Here is a 17,078-nt window from a genome sequence, read left to right on the forward strand (position 1 = left end):
AATACAAAATAAATTCTCTGTTAATTCTAGAAATCCCCCCAAACCTCAGGGACAATGTTATTAAGATACGATACAACGGAGACTAATGAGGAAAGAAGCTAATGGTCGACTATTTGTGGTATGTTAAGTCAGGTGCTCTGTGGGAAGGATTTATTTCCTCCTGAACTCTGCGCTGTTAGCACATGAGGGGTCACATGTAGTGCAGCCTGAGCAGCCATGAGACAACATCAGTGGGAAAACCACCAACAATAGAGCCCATAATGACTCTACAGTGAAGCTGTTTGTTCGTTGTATGAATATATGCCCCTTTTCTCAGTAAAACATAATTATATAATAATCTATTCTCTATTTAATTTAATTATATTATTAAATTTAACACGCAAAATATAGTTACAGGAATAAAACAAGTCCAAAGGGAAATAAAATGAAAAACTATTATTATGAAAATGAGAAATAAAACACAAACATACATACACACACGTACGCAGACACATATACACGCATACGCACGCACATTCGCTTATCACACACATTTCTTGTCTTTTTTGATATATTTCTTGTTATTATACGTATACATCTTGTTCTTATTGTTTGTCTACACTATTTCACTACAGTCATACTATTTCTGTATATTAATCTTGTGTTCTCTATAACATTGGGAAATTTTAACACCATTTAAGTGGAGGCTTCAAATAAGCCCAGTGGGTTCTTTGTCTCTTCCTGCACTGTTAATTATTATTATTTTTTTGTTATGTTTGTGTATTCTTAATTTGTGCAAAACAAACAAAAAAAATAAACAAATAAATAAATAAAAGGTGATTAAATGTTAAAAGCTATTATGAGCCCATCCACTTTTAAAAAAAATATTTTCCTCACCTTTTATAAATTTATGTTTCTTATATACTTCAAGAAAAATATGTTATTTTTCTTCAGTAATTTTTATAATCCAGATTTTTAAAATGACTGAAGAAAAATCAGAATGATCTTTATTGTTATTATACTCAGGTACAATGAAATTTTAATAATAGAACTAGTTAACTTAAATTATAATTTAAACATTTACAAAGGTACAAAGGTCAAATTTACAGAGGTAGATGTTAATGGAAATCTGGATATTAACTTATAAATATAGTATTACAGTGAACTTCCTGACCAACAATACTAAAGCCAGCCTCTTTTGTAGCAACTTTCATATTATGCTGCCGTAATGAAGAATAAACATGTCCTTTTCTGACAAATATACAGCTCTTCACTCTGGTTTATTTTAGAGGAGTTGAAAGGTGGATTGCTGATTTTTTTTCTTCATTACATTACAAATGTTGCTTTTCTATTTTCCAGCTTTTACAACATGAACCATGCAGGCAATCAGAATAACATAAATAATTAAACTGTGATGTGTCAATGATATCTTGTTTCAGGATTTAGTGATGCCATTTACCTTTTGTTACTTGAAAATGCTTCATTTGGCTAAATATTTGTAGTATAAACAAGCAAGAGATTGATACAAAGCATTTATATTCATGAATGTGAATGTGAAAATGTACGTTTAGTGTTTTAATCACTTCCAGAATCAACCAGCTCATTCCTGTTTTCTCTTCGTCTGAATTAAACTTTGGATTGTGTCTCATAAACTGAGCATGGTTGTGTCTGCTGTGAGTCTGCTGCGTCGCTGCGAGCACAGATTCTTGAGCTGCAGCAGCCCGAGGTGGACAGCAGGATGCGGAGGAATGGCCGAGGAAATAAAAGGATGCTATTGATTTGCCACCCACATACTCCTCTTGTGACGCCTGTGCACACATAGCTCTAAGGTCACACGTCAGACACAGGCATGACTCGAGCTCTGCACACAGTTTCTCACCAGCTCTCTCCATCCTGAAGCACGCAGCTCTTACAACATTTTCATTCACACTGTGCAGAAAGCATCCATTCATTTTCCAATTATGTACTCAGAAAATATTGTCCTGCTTGAGGGAAGTCTGCTACTTCGTGTTCATTTGAATTATTTATGTGGTCTTTTGGAGTTTTTTTTTGCATTAAGTTACAAGTTCCTGAGCTGTCGAGTCCATTAATCTGTTGATTATTTTCTCGATTAATCGATTAGTTGTTTGGTCTATAAAATGTCAGAAAATGGTGAAAAATGTTGATCAGTGTTTCCCAAAGTCCAATTTGACGTACTCAAATATCTTGTTTGTCTTTACTGTTGTTTGAGTAGATCAGGAATGATTCACTGAGTGACAATGGAGACTTTGATCTAACACAATAACCTGGAATCTATATTGGAAGATATTCAGCTTACTGTCATAGAGGTGTAAAGAAACCAGAAAATATTCACATTTAAGAAGCTGGAATCAAATCGATTAATCGATTATCAAAATAGTTGCCGATTAATTTAAATAGTTGACAATAAATTTATGACCAGAAATTGAAATTTGGCTAAAATGAGGTTCACAGGTAAAAACAAACATGTAGTACAAACATTTTAGCTCAGATGAGAATATAAGATTTACTGAAAAAGATGATAATGTCGAAAACTGTGAGAGAACACTTCAGTTCTTGTAAAACACAACAATATCAATCCAAACACTATACTCATGTCGGTTCTTATGAGGGGGTGGTGCCTTTTTGAGACTCCCAATGATGTCAGAGGTGAGAAGAAACTTTATGGTAATTCAGGTCCGAGGCCGTCTTAAAGAGAGGGAGAGGACGTTTCCTAAGTCTCTGTGGGGTTTGTTTTGGGGTTGAGGACTGCAGGGTGAGGATCAGGGCTCAGAGAGAGGAAACACACGAACAAGTACAGGATGAAAACTGCTGGAGTACTGGGGCTGCTGGTCTTGGCTTTTACATTTGCCACTGCCATAAGTGAGTACATTTGTTTTTCCATCAGAGAATTCAAATATTTTGTGGAAGTTTTTTCCACAGTGCAACTATAATAAACTTTTCTAACTCATTTGACAGTCTTACAAAATATCTAAAGCAACAGAAACAGCATAGGGATAAAGTGAAATTAGCACAATCTTCTCTTTTGTTAAAGAAAAACAAAGTTTGAAAGTCTATTTAAGATAGATATGCTGTGTGTGACTTTATACCAACACAGTTTAACATGGAAAATGATTAATTATCATTTTCTGTAACTAATGCAAATCAACACATTTCTGCTTTCCCACCAATTACACACTTATGTTTGTGTTTCTTTGTTTGGACTCCAAATTGAACAGCAAATAGACTAATATGTCATTTCACGCTTATTTCATGCTAAAACACTCCGCCCTCTGTTGCAGAGAGGGAGGATGTACAAACTTTTACATGCCAATTTTACACTGTTTCTTATGACAATTTGTATTCATGACTATATAAATATGTTCCAAGGTGTGTGCTATATGGTACACTTTCAAAATCATTTGTCATGCTATTGTGAGAGTATTTCATGTAAAAACATTTCCACACACTCACACATCACAAGCTGAGAAAAAAAAAAAAGAAACCCAGCGAGCCAGTTGTCTGGTATCCCTCATTCCTCTCACTGGGATTACTGATGCTGCTGCTCAGCTGATAGTCACATGAAAGGGATTGAGGGGGATTGCAGGTCGTGTGACTCCCGCCGCCAAGAACCCCGACACACCTCACCTCTCCTCAGCACTGAAAACATGGACCTGCTCTCGTTTATATAACCATCTCTATCATTATGTTCACAACCTGCTTGATTATCTTACACATAAATTGTGCCTCTTTTAGAAAGACTACACAACTTTAACTCTACTGAGGCACTTAATGGTATTATTAAATATACCATATATAATACTATAAATAGTATGGCATTAATCTGACACAAACAATATATAAACATCATATTAACAACACTGACAAAGTTATTGCAGCTATGGAACAAAGCTTTTTAAAAATCTATTTTCTTATCGATTGTGTTGGTTGTTGATGCAGTGCTCGAGAGAATAACATGAGTTGCAAGATCAATAGCTGTATTTCCCTGAAAGAGTTTGTGATATATTTCTTCCAGAGCCAAGAAGTCAGTTCACACGTTACCGCTCATGGAACCAACGGATGTATCCGGTGTGGAAAGATGGAGACGTGAGATTCAGGAACTGCTGGTTTGGTGAGGACTCATTTCATTATTTCACAAAACAGAAATGTTTTAAAATATGTCTGCCAGTTAATCTAAATATGTTAAATTGTGTGTAATCTTTTTTTTTCCAGGTGGTGAAGTAACTTTTGATCTGAAAAACGATGCACCCACACTGACTGGAGCGAAAGCAACCTTCAATATCAATCTAAACTTCCCTCCAAACCAGACAACGCTCTCTGATGGGCAGGTGGTCTGGGCGCAAAACTGCACCATCAATGGTAAGAAAACTCTGATTGAGGGCTGCAGGTACTACAGGTTACAATGCAACCTATTGTGATGTCATTACTTTTGCTGTTTTCATTCATGCTCAAAACCACAAGCGGAAAGCTGATCATTTTATTACAGATTTGACAACAAAATGATCTTAATGTCATGAAAAGACATGAAGTTTTCTAAAGAAATGTGATTGTTTTTAGACTTTCCATGTCAAGAAATTGGTAAAAATAGTATTTTTTCATTAAATAATATATAGATTATAATGAAAAAGAATTATTCTGTGAATTACCAGTTAAACCACTGACAATAAAGTTTTATTATGATAGGACAAAAGACAATTTACTCTTTATTTTACCAGTGTTGCCTCATATTGATATAGTTTAAATGGTCAGATGTCTGTTATTGCTATTGATGTATGTATAATCTATGGCCGTGTTCTTTTCCAGGACAACAGTACCAGGAGGGTCAGGCTGTGTATCCTGACCAGGACACCCAGTCGACCGGAGTTTTCCCCGACGGTACACCGTTCAGCCGGAGCCAGAACAAGAAACCCCACTACGTGTTTGTGTGGAAGGCATGGGGTAAAGATATTTAATTTATTTAATCTGTTAAAAACATATATTCTGCTCCTCAGCTGTAATTAATGCTGCAGTGGGACATCCAAATCTCCCAAATGCAGCTATGACTACATTACATTAACACGTAAAATCTCCAAAGACAAAGAACAGACCATAAAGGGGCTGTAAAAGAGCACAGGGGAAGTTTCTCCTCCAGGCAGTGAAGTTAGAGTTTAATATTTGCCCCAGGCCGCATCACAAACAAACAAAGCCTTTTTTAGGAAACAAGTTTGTGCTAATCTCTGACATTTTATATTTGTCATCACCTTTATCTGGAAAGCTATCTGAAGACTTGCTAGAAAATACGGGTTTTTATTTTTGCTGTTAACTCAAGAAAAAATATTTTTGTTAAAGTTGCTATTAATATAATTTGACAACATTCAGCCACTAGATGTCACATTCTCCCTTTCTCGTTCCACTGCATTCACTTCACAACAAGTCGTTGCCAGGCACTTACCGTCAGTCTCAGCCATTTATCCGTTTTTTCTACACTACCTAACGACCAAGAGATACCACGAGATACAAGCGTTGTTATATTATTGGCTCACAAGCCTTGTTAGATGTGGGAACCAAACGTCAGATATCTTCCACAGAGATAAACAAAACATACATTTTTGACCCGCCAAAATTTTTAAAATGATTAATTCGCAATCTTAATATTTTTTTCAGGAAAAGACATTCTTTTATTCGGCACCTTTCTAAAAGATCTGCGGATTTTTTATTTTTTTTTTAAACATTCCTCGACATAAAAATATTATCAATAAGACCTTTAACTTATTCTTTGAATAATGTGTACTATCTGCAAGAAGTTTAATTAGTACAGTATTTTTTTTATATTTTAGATCGTCAGGCTTACCTGTTTTAGTAAATAAGTCATGAATTTAACATTGTTCAGTCATTCAATAGCAGAGCACACAACCAGCTAAGAAGAAGCCAACATGTGCTAAATTTCACCAAATTTGGAGACACCCCAGTCTTAATTAAAGACAGGCCTTTTTTTTTTTTTTTTTTTTTTTTTTACTTTATTACCATTACAATAGCATCTCATGTCCTATATGATGAAAGTAACACCTGGAGTGTCTCCAAAATGTGTGAATTCAATTCATTTTGCTGTGATTACCAGACCACTCTAAATAATCACAATGTTGCTCTATTCAAGGGCGTTACTGGCAGGTGGCAGATGGGCCGTCCTCCTCCCTCACTATCGGTACAGACAACGTCCCCCTGGGATCCCACAACATGGAGCTTGTCATCTATCACTGCCGGGGCAAAGACAAGTTCATCCCTCTTGGCTACGCCTCCACGGTCTTCACCATCACAGGTGACCTATCAAACCATTTCTAACCGAACTTGAGGAAAATTATTCTCCTATACTGTTATTTCTTTAACAAACCTCGTCATAACAGCTCTACATCTTTTACTCCGTCATCAGACCAGGTTCCCTTCGCCATATCACTCGCCCAAGTCAATGACGTAAATCAGGACGACCAGAACTTCATCCAGAACCGAGCTATTGCTTTCAGCGTCAAGGTCCACGATCCCAGCCAGTATCTCAACAGCGCCGACGTCAGCTTCAGCTGGGACTTCGGTGACAGCACTGGTACTCTGATCTCCAGAGAGCTCACCGTCACACACACGTACCTCGCAGTCGGGTCCTTCAAACCTCAGGTGGTCCTGATGGCGAGCATCCCCAACGGCTGTGAAAACCCCACTGCTGGTGAGATTTTAAACTATTATTCCTTTTTATCTTTTAGACATTCTCCTATAAGAAATCTGAACTAAGTTTTGCTCAGTTGTTTTAAACTTTTCTTTCAGTTGTTCCTATTGATGCCTCTGTTGCTCCAGCAGTAGTTGTGATGGCCTCCACCCCTGCAGCTGTCCCAGCAGCACCAGCCGAGGGAGGAGATGCGATTGCTCTGGACGTTCCTGCTTCTGTGCAGCCAGCTGAAGCTGAAGATGGAGAGGCAGTCGTTGATACAGACACAGAGGCAGTAGAGGTTGCGTCAGTAGCGCCTGCAGTAGTCGACGCAGCTGTTGTTCCCGCAGACACTGCTGTCCCTGCTGCAGAAGCAGATGTTGCTGCCCAGGATGCAGATGCAGCAGCAGGTGAGGTGGCCACTGCTGCCCCTGTTGCACCTGCAGCTGAAGAGCCGGCAGATGCTGATGCTGCTGCTATAGATGCTGCTGCTGCAGATGCTGATGCTGCTGCTGCTGCTACTACAGATGCTGCTGCTGCTGATGCTGATGCTGATGCTGATGCTACAGATGCTGCTGCTGCAGATGCTGACGCTACAGATGCTGATGTTACAGATGCTGATGCTACAGATGCTGATGCTGCTGCTGCAGATGCTGATGCTGCTGCTGCAGATGCTACAGATGCTGATGCTGTGGCTGCAGATGCTGATGCTGCTGCTGACGAAACCGCAGTGGTTACTGATGCAACTGAAGAAAATGCGCCTGTGATTGATGCTGCTGCTTCAGTTGCACCTGTTGCAGAGGGAGAAGAAGCTGCAGTTGAAGTTGTTGGTGCTGTCACTGTTGCTCCTGCTGCAGAAGTAGCTGTAGAGCAAGAAGCTGACCTTGTGGCTGCTGATACTGCTGCTGCAGATGTCGATGCTGCTGCTGCTGTTGATGATGTCGCTGCTGCTGTTGATGCTGCCACAGAGGTTGTCCAAGCTGAGACAGAAGCCCCTGCTGATAACGTTGTAGCCCCTGCTGCCACTGAGACCACAGCTGTAGAAGAGGCAGCACCAGCTGATGATGCCGAGGCTGAAGTACAGGCAACTGAGAATGAAGTTGCAGCTACTGCAGCTCCTGCAGGTGAGTGTTTACTGTGAACTAAAGTAAGTACACACAAAGTAAAACGATGGCTCTTGTAACAAAAGTTTAATTATGACAAAATGTCTCTCATTTTTCCAGCCGTTGCAGCCGAAGGTGAAGTTCAAGCAGAGGTGGAAGCAGAACCAGCACAGGTTGCCCTCGTTTTGGCTAAAAGACAAGCACCAGAGCTGACTGCTGACTGCATGGTCTACCGTTACGGCTCCGTCGCCACCGCTGTAGATGTCGTCCGTAAGTCAATACAGTTTTTGTAACCGTGGCAGTTTAAACTACAACAGATGATATTCTGCTTTAAAAGAAACAGTTTGATTTAATAGTGTTAAAATCTCTCTTTTACCTCTTTCAACCCTACAGAGGGTATTGAAAGTGTAGAGATTGTACAGATGTCCAACGTTGTAGCATTGACGACTGCGTTGGATCAGAATGCTGTGGACGTCACCATTACTTGTCAGGGAAGGTGAGCAGTAACTTTCATCATCTCAATATAGAGACTGTGTATTGATTTGGACTAATGGTCTTTATGAATAATACAACAATGATCCTTTAGTTAGCCTACATAGAAATTGTGATATGTTTAGCACAAGAGACACATTTATGAAAATAAAATATCCACCTATGTAACGACGTTGTAACTATGTCTCTGCATCTTTACTATCTTCCTTCAGTCTGCCCAGTGAGGTCTGCACAGTCATTTCGGATGCTGACTGTATCACTCCGATGGAAACCATCTGTGGTATAGCTACACCCTCTCCCGACTGTCAAATGATCCTTCGCCAGTTCTTCAATGACTCCGGAGTATTTTGCATCAATGTCTCCTTGACCAATGATGTCAGTTTTGCTGTTGCAAGTGCTAGAGTCAGTGTAACAGTAGGTGGGTAGAAGGAAAATGAATTAATAACCACTAACGTACTCTGATCTATAGATTATTCTCTCATTTGTATGATGTGCTTCAATTTCAGCCTCCGGTGGTTCCCCAGCAGGAACTGCAGCCACAGTCCTGGGGGTTATGGTTCTCGCCTGTGTCGTCTGTTGTATTGGTTTGATGTACAGGTTAGTACCTAATTTATGAATTTAATTTATGAATTTAATTTGGCGCCAAATTGACAGAAAAATAAAAACTATAACACCTAGTTTTTCTGAAAGACGCAGTGTGTAGGATTTGGCGGCATCTAGTGGTGTGGTTGTAGATTGCAACCAACTAAGTACCTCTCTGCTCACTCCTCCCTTTTTTAATACTGCGGTAACGTGAGCCGCCGAGTGCAAAACCGTGGTAATGCTGTTCTTCTTGCTCAGAGGCCATCTTTACCATAATAACACTACTTTAGGAGCAACAGAAGTCAGACGGCAGCTGGCGGTGCCACGGTTTTTGCGCTCTACGGCTCACGTTATTGCATATTTGTGTCCGAGAACTATGGTGGCCTTCAGGTAATGTAAAAATGTGAAAGGTTCTCTCTAGAGCTAGTGTTTGGTTTGTCCGTTCTGGGCTACTGTAGAAACATGGCGGACTCCATTAAGAGGACCCGCTCCCTATGTAGATATGAAGGGCTCATTCTAAGTTAACAAAAACACAATTCTTAGTTTCAGGTGATTATCCACTAATGAAAACATAGTTATGAATATTATATTCATATATCCCCTGAAATGTTACATGTTTCCTTTAATGAAACATAAGTTGCAAACAAAGATACTGTAATTAAGGTACATTGTTTATGTTGGTTTTATTGTGTGAGACCTTTTTCCGTTACTCTTATCCTCACCATCGAAACTGACATATTTTGACCCCATTTTAATGTGTGAATTTCACTTGTCGAAACCAAAAATCTCAAAGTGATCAGCAAAACTGAATCATCAGCCACTTATAATTTATGTATACAGTATTAGAAGAGTAAGAGGTCCAGGGATCGATCCCTGTGGAACGCCCAAACAGACAGCTTCCTCTTCCGAGTCTGTGCAATAGTGCTTTGAGATAATGTTAACAATAAGCACATGACAAAAAGTTATACCTAGTATTACTTTTGCAGGTTTTAAACCAAAGTATTGGACACATATTTTGTCCTGATGATGGAATCAGCAATGTGATTACAGCTGAGAGGAACATGAATGTCTGTACCAAATCTCAAGGAACCATCTTCCGTCTTTTTTGGCATTTCGGTCTTTATTTCATGCCATATAAACTCATACGTTTCAGTGTGGGAAACCACATATTCAGTTGTCATTAGTGAATTCTCATCCTCACCTGTCTCACCTGTGTCATGTTTCTAAACAGGCGGTTCAAGCAGTATCAGCCACTAAGAGAAGACGGTGACAGTAATGGCAGCTCGGCGGTAACATCGGTGCCTTTGTTGTTGTGGAACTTGTTGAGCCGACAGTCACCAGGAGAGAGTCGTCCACTGCTTCAGGGGAGGATTGTGTGAATATCATCATCAGCTCATGCACCTATCATCTACAACATCCGTTAAAATGTTGACTTTATACACATAATACTCTAACTATATTGATATTGTAACTCCCGGTCAATGTGTTAAACCAGAACCAAGTTAAGTGAACCAACCCGGTGTACAACATGTGTAGAAGAAAGAAGTCGACTGTGGAATAAAGAAATGTCATAAGAATGTAGAGGAAAGTGATATTTATTTTGACCTACAGTATTTTGTATTAATTGCCACTGATAGTTTATAGAAGCCAGAACTTATTCTCCTATTTGTGGCCTACTTATCGTAAACCAATTGGAAAAATCAATGTTAACACATTTCAGTTAAATTTCTTTACAACGTAATTTAAATCACATCACAGAACGTTGTTGTGATTGAATAAAGTGGAACTTTATCACAACCTTGTGATTGCTTTCCCCATTTATTTTGTTTTCATTTGCATGTGATATTCATGGGGTTTTATGTCCTGAACAGTGTAAGAGCCGAAGACAGTAATTTTCAATCTGATCATCACGTACGGCAACATTTAGTAAATTTATCAAATCGGTCAAGATAACACTACGGCAGGAACAATAAGAAAATGATTAATCGAGTCAGTGGTACAAAACGTTTGATTTCTATATTTATCAATCTTGACACACATCGGCTATCGGCCTGATGACAGATAAGCCTCTGGGGACGAGGGGCTGTATTTCTGGGGTTCTGGTGTAGCCAGCGGATAACCAGGCTAAGACTTCCTTTACCTTGCGGTGCTCATTGTTTACAGTCCGATTAGCAACTTGAGAGGCGAGACTGGAGTTGGAGTTGAGAGATGACGTATGCCTGGATTGTTTCACAAGTAGCAAGTTTACAAGCTAATTTTAAACCAATAAAAAGCTAAATCTTCGTCAGACGATAGCCGATGGGTTCCCAGATTGCATTTTCGGCCAATGAGTTCTGCCTCTTTTTCTCCTCACACGGACTGTTTACCTGCATTCAACCAAAGCCTGCTTGAACGTGATTGGTCAATACTACTCGGACTACAAACAGAAACCAGAACGCCTCCGGTACCAAAATCTTGTCCCATTGCCTACAGATTCTAGATGTGAATGCAGAATCTGTTAATAAAGATTATATATAGTATTTTGTATTATCTGAAAAGGATATGCGGTTACAGTTAATGGATGGATGTGTGGATTTTATTATTTTATGAATCTTCTTTTTGTTATTAAAGCTCTAATCAATTATTTTAAATTAACAATGGATCAAATATGTAATAAGAAAGGGCCATGCACTGAATTTTATTATCATCCCACTGCTGCTACTTCACTGTTTTGTTTCATTCTCAACTCTCTCATTAGAGTTGTTTTTCAGACGAAACAAACAAAACAGCTCTGATACACCAACTGTACACTACCTGCACAGATATAAAGAACCATATATTTCCCACAGGCGTTGGTGGAGACCAAAGCTGAACTAAAAGAAGAGTTACTATTGGATTCATCAGATGGCTGATGTTACTCCCTATCTGCTCAATGTGTAAATAGGCAACTGTTGCTAACACATTTGCTATATTCACTTTATAAGGTGACGTATTGTTGCGTTGCCCTTAAGTGGCCAAAAAAATCAACGAATGCAGGTTTAACTACATTATAAACCCTGAAGATCATCTACCTCTTAACACCCATCAGGGCTAATCGATTACAACGACTTAACATTTAAAAAAATCATAAATAAATAAAATAGAATATATAATTTACATTCAGTCACAGATCAGATTCTAGACCAATTCTGTCCTATACATAATGAAAAACAACAAAAGACGCCTTATTTTGACTGCCGCAAACCACTTAATAAAATATGTACATGCATGTCATAGACATGTTTCACATGTATTTGGTCTCCATTTAGGTGGAGCCGTGTGGTTTGTGTGGTTAAAGGAACACTGCAGCTGAGTGCATTCAAAACTACTACCATCACATGCCGCTCCCAGCTCAATTAAAGTGATTTAATATGTTGCAGGCTACCTTCATGCATCGAGTTGACAAAGAGCTGCTGATCGTAGCATGCACATCATATGACACACTGCAGTGCAGGAGAAAAAGGCTGACGTCAATGCAGCAAAATCTTTAATGGAAGAAGCTATGTGACATGGCCTACTCAGCGTAAACATAGATGTGGAGTGATAGGGAAGCAAAGGAAAAGATGGCTCTTAATAACGTGACGTAAAGGTGTGAAGAAAGTGAAGGCTGTTGCATTATGTCTTAATGTCTGTTGTTACTGAATTTACGATTTAGTTTATTGTATTATTGGAGTGGGAATATGTGGGCCATAATATATGAGATAAAACAGATTCATATTGTTCATCTTTCTCAACAAAACTATTTGGGATATCAGGAGGAAACTTGTATTGGTGTGGTTTCACTAATGCATCTCTCTCTTTACTTACATACATAAATATTCCAAATGAATATCCTTCCAACAGACTTGCGTAACACTGCAGTGCTCCATTACAGTAATTACACAAACTCGGCCGTTAATCATGCTCCACCGTTAACATGTCTCTTGGTCACATGTACAAAGTGTTGTTCAGCCATCTCCGTTGGCTACGGACATGCAGTGCAGCCAATAGGCCATCATTTTTTCACATAATGATATCTATCTTGGACCTGACAGCTCTCCCGGATCTTACCAGGCCTGCAGCTTTTAATAGGTCACAGCATCCTCATGACTCGTCCCAGTCAAACTGGCTGAACTGTCACCAACCTGCAGGAATTGGTTTCTCTTTTCCAGCTGAGCAGGCCAGATTTTTACAAGTCCTGAGCCCTCTCTGGACAGTGAACCTGGAGATGGAGTCACACAAGCAGCTACACAGCTCTGATTAATTTGAACGATTCTTTATTGCTCACCACTCCCTGCATGGCAACTGATGTTAAAAGGGACACAGTTTCCTTCATCTGTCCTCTACACTGCAGAAACCTGCCACAGCAATAAATCTTGTTGCAGCACACAATCAGCATATATAGTATATTAACTAAGGCTGTCAATGGATTAAAATATTTAATCATGATTAATCGCATGATTGTCCATGATTAATTGCGGCGATTAATCGCATATTTTTACGTATTTACACGTATTGATTTTAACATCCTAAACTAAAAGTGTCAATTTAGTTTAATTTAGTTTAGTTTAGTTTACTTTATTTAACATGGACAACACAGTAGTATTAGAATTGTAACATATACATTTATGCACAAGGACAAGGTGCATTGTTTAGTGTTTGTAGTGAAACGCTAATTTACGACACCGGTCCACAGGAGGCTTTTTTTTTTTTTTTAAAGAAAAAGTTAAAATAGCAAAAGAAAAGAAAACACTTCCACAAGATACAAAATAGAGGTGTTTCTACAGGGGTATTAGGTGTGAGAACAATGTTGGTTCTCTCGCCATGATTTAACACCTTTATTAAAACAATTAAAATAGTGATTCATTTTCAATTCAGCTGGTAGAAAATGCAACGCAATTTTAAGATTTTCAGATTTGATTTGAAGCATAAAATACATCTTGCAAGTGAAACATTATCAGTCTTGACTGTTTGGATTTTATATATAAAACTCTGCAGTTTTCAATTTTAGTTGATGGATTTTTTATGCAAAACAGTATTAAATATTTACACTCTATTGTTCTGGAATAGCAAAAGCTGCAATTGGCAACTTGCACTCCAAGTCGTCACGGTAGAAATCTGTTTATATTCTTAAATGAATATGCAGCCCAAGTGCATTCATACCGTAACCATAGTTTATTTGCAGTAACTGACACCATCTTTCCGTAACCTTTACTATACCTGACATGCGTAGATAGTCAAAAGCAAATTTGACTTTAGACGTGAAAATTAATAATAATAATAAAAAAACATTGTCTTTGAATGTAATCCAGTTTTGCAAACTTGTTCAATATGGATGTTCTTGTCGAGCAATAGGGTTGGGATATTAACACTATGAGTCACCAAAGTCAGCATTTTTTTTATGACAGCTGTTAATGTTGCTGTAAGCTCAGTTTTCAGTGCAGTGGTGCTCTGTGCTGTTCTCACTGCTGTATAGGACACACGTTTGATTAGATTTCTTATCAGAGACCACACCCAAGACATCACGAACATAGGATGAATCCCATTCCCCTAAAATGAAATTACAACACAATATGTTGATTCCTTCGGGAATAATCCGAGAAGCAGAAGGATCAATCGCCAATGGTATACATCTGGCTGATGGTTAGAATTACTGATATAATCCACTACAAAAGCATTCAACTGTATGTTTATGCATGTGTGTATATGTGTGCCGTACATTATAAGAAACCTTGACATTATGGACAGATTGGAGCAGGATCTAGGGAAAGAATAGAAAGTGAGATGTGCTGTGAGCAGAGAGGGTGAGACAGTGGGGGAGGGAGCGAGAGGAGAGAGCTACTGACCATAAAGCAGGTTGATTAGATTACACAGCTAAGACTAGCATGGGCCATTTATTACACAGGGAGCCAGACCTCGGCAGTAGCAGCCCTGCAGAACTAGAGGGAGGAAAATCAAGTGCATAAGTGTGTGTTTGTGAATGACAGACTGAAGAAGAGATAGCTATACGTTTACTACAGTGAGCTCCAGATGCTCCATCGGGAAGAGGAGACACAAATTTAATCAGAAAAAGTGTTAAAATAAAGGCTGCTGGTTGATGTGTAATAGTGTGTGTACGCATGTTTGAAAGAGAAACAAATACAGCACAATATGTTATATTTGGTTGTGTATTATATTAGATATAAGAGAGCATAAATGGATTAAATGTTTACTAAGCATCACAGGGGACACAAAGGGTGCCACACCCAGTCGCCACAGAGCATGCTCAGAATTACGTCAACTCTATGAGAGTGGTAGCCTGTCTGCAGTCCTCAATTAAAATGACTACAGACACACATGGTCTGCAGAAAGATTTGAAGGTGCTGCCTCACCGACACTGTTACATCTTTACCCAATATTTGAAGCTGTTGTACATACCTGAATGTAAAAACAAGTGGAATAGTGTTTATGGATCTTGCTGCATGCTTTGCCATGCCGTCCTGAGTTATGAGGTTTAATGTCAGCCTCAGTGGTTGATGTTAAAATGTATGACCACATATCATAACTTTATAGTAAAGCTTAGTCATTGCACTTTGTTGTCAGCTTTGCAAATATGACTCACACATCTCTACAGAGAAAGAAACTAACTAAATTACTATTGATGGTTTTATAGCACTTTTGTCACTGATAAAGATAAATTATAACATCATATGTCAAGAGTAAAATACATTATTTTCTGAGTTAAAGGTGCTATTAGGCCTAAATTTGATATTGGGAATAGTGACTGAATAGCTAAAAGAGCATCATTATTAAGTGTTGGCTAATTAAATGATTGCTTTCAAAGTTATATCGGACTCAAAACAATAAAACATTTCATAACAGATGACGTATTTTTGTAGACCAACCAGAAAGTTAGCATCGCCCTGGTTCCCTTGACAAAAAGCCAATGGGGATTTTTCCATTGGGTTTTGAATTATTGCAGAAAATAAACTCTGTGGCAAACAAACGTTTATGATACTTACACATTCGTTCCGTAACATAATCTCCACAAACGACACGACTTTTATGATTTTTGAAACGTAAATGCAATCGCCAGAAGTAAAAAGCTTACGTTATACGGCTATAAACAAAATAGACCACGGTCACATGAGTGCGAGTATACACAACGAGGCTGTAAAGGCGGACGAGTCGACGTGATGACGTTTAGAAGTCTCATTTAACCACTTTGTCAGCAACCGCTTTTTTAAGACACGTAAAAGCTTCAAAATTCACAAGTGGGATATTTACTGATGTATTTTATTAAAGAAACAAAACGTTAAAATCTCTTCAGCTTGTGTTTACTACAGACCTTATTTCAGGCATCTAACTAAAACACATTCAAAAAACCCATTGACCTCCAGACGAGAGAACAGGAAGCGCTAAAATGCAAACTCATTTCCAGGTTTTAGGAGTCATTCCTGCAGCACTCTATTTCTTGCTGGGTAACCGGGACTGTTGTATAACAACTGTCACTATTCTCTGACCTGTCATTCAGACTCTATATGCCAAAAATCCATTGTTCATCGGAAATACAGACAACAAAGTTATTTGACAACTCTCGCCCTACTAACAGTGATTACTGGATGTAGTGCATTTGAAAAGGATAAAATAACTGCGGAGTCATGGCGCTGCCCCAGACGCCCCGAATATCAATAAAGTGTTCCATTACTGTAAAAGGAGAGAGAGACAAAGAGGAAAGAGGAAGGGAGACAGATGGAGGGGGGAAAAGAATTAAATCAATGTGTCCACGTGATTCAATTTAGGCTTCAATTTCACAGTTTCTTACTGAGAAGCAGGTAACAGAATCCCTGACACACACATTTGATAGTAAAGTTAAAAACATTACAAGTCAGAGTGGAATCATATCATGAAACAAGACTGACTGAGCAAGCACCAGTGAACAAGTGTCAACGAGGGCATGAATCAGAGAGGCGAGGAGGGGTGGGCATGAGGAGACATCTTTAGATATCAGAGCAGTAATGTGGAAGCCATTCTGGCGTCCTGCCAACGCTCTGTTAAAAGGGTGGAGCTGTCGAGACAGAGTAAGACAGAGAGAAGCAGGGTCTCTCTCTGAAGGGTAGGGAGTGGCCAAAGCTTGTATGCTGATGAGCCATTGAGCAGGGAAGGGTTCATGTGGGTGGGGTGAGGAGAAATGAGGGAGGAGGCGTAAGGATGATGGGATAGACCAGCCCGTGTATATAAAACACGCCGGCACTCTT

The 17,078-nt window shown here is 38.9% G+C and overlaps 1 protein-coding gene across 4 annotated transcripts; it reads left to right on the forward strand.

Moving 5' to 3' along the window:
- Window positions 1–2,722: 2,722 nt before the first annotated feature.
- pmela (premelanosome protein a) lies at window positions 2,723–10,641 on the forward strand. 4 transcript variants are annotated; one of them, XM_074631934.1, is made up of 13 exons: window positions 2,723–2,859; window positions 4,013–4,108; window positions 4,210–4,356; window positions 4,801–4,935; window positions 6,131–6,292; window positions 6,404–6,688; window positions 6,787–7,077; window positions 7,525–7,791; window positions 7,891–8,040; window positions 8,164–8,266; window positions 8,475–8,680; window positions 8,769–8,859; window positions 10,076–10,641. In XM_074631934.1, exons 1-13 carry the CDS (start codon window positions 2,799–2,801, stop codon window positions 10,221–10,223), a joined length of 2,142 nt encoding a protein of 713 aa, XP_074488035.1. In that variant the 5' UTR covers window positions 2,723–2,798; the 3' UTR covers window positions 10,224–10,641. The 4 variants fall into 4 exon arrangements, with proteins under 4 accessions (XP_074488035.1, XP_074488043.1, XP_074488017.1 ...); XM_074631942.1 differs by having other exon boundaries at window positions 7,636–7,791; XM_074631916.1 differs by having other exon boundaries at window positions 6,787–7,791.
- The last annotated feature ends 6,437 nt before the right edge of the window (window positions 10,642–17,078 follow it).

This window comes from Sebastes fasciatus, chromosome 1 (genome assembly GCF_043250625.1).
Source record: "Sebastes fasciatus isolate fSebFas1 chromosome 1, fSebFas1.pri, whole genome shotgun sequence".
NCBI classification, from domain to species: Eukaryota; Metazoa; Chordata; class Actinopteri; order Perciformes; family Sebastidae; genus Sebastes; species Sebastes fasciatus.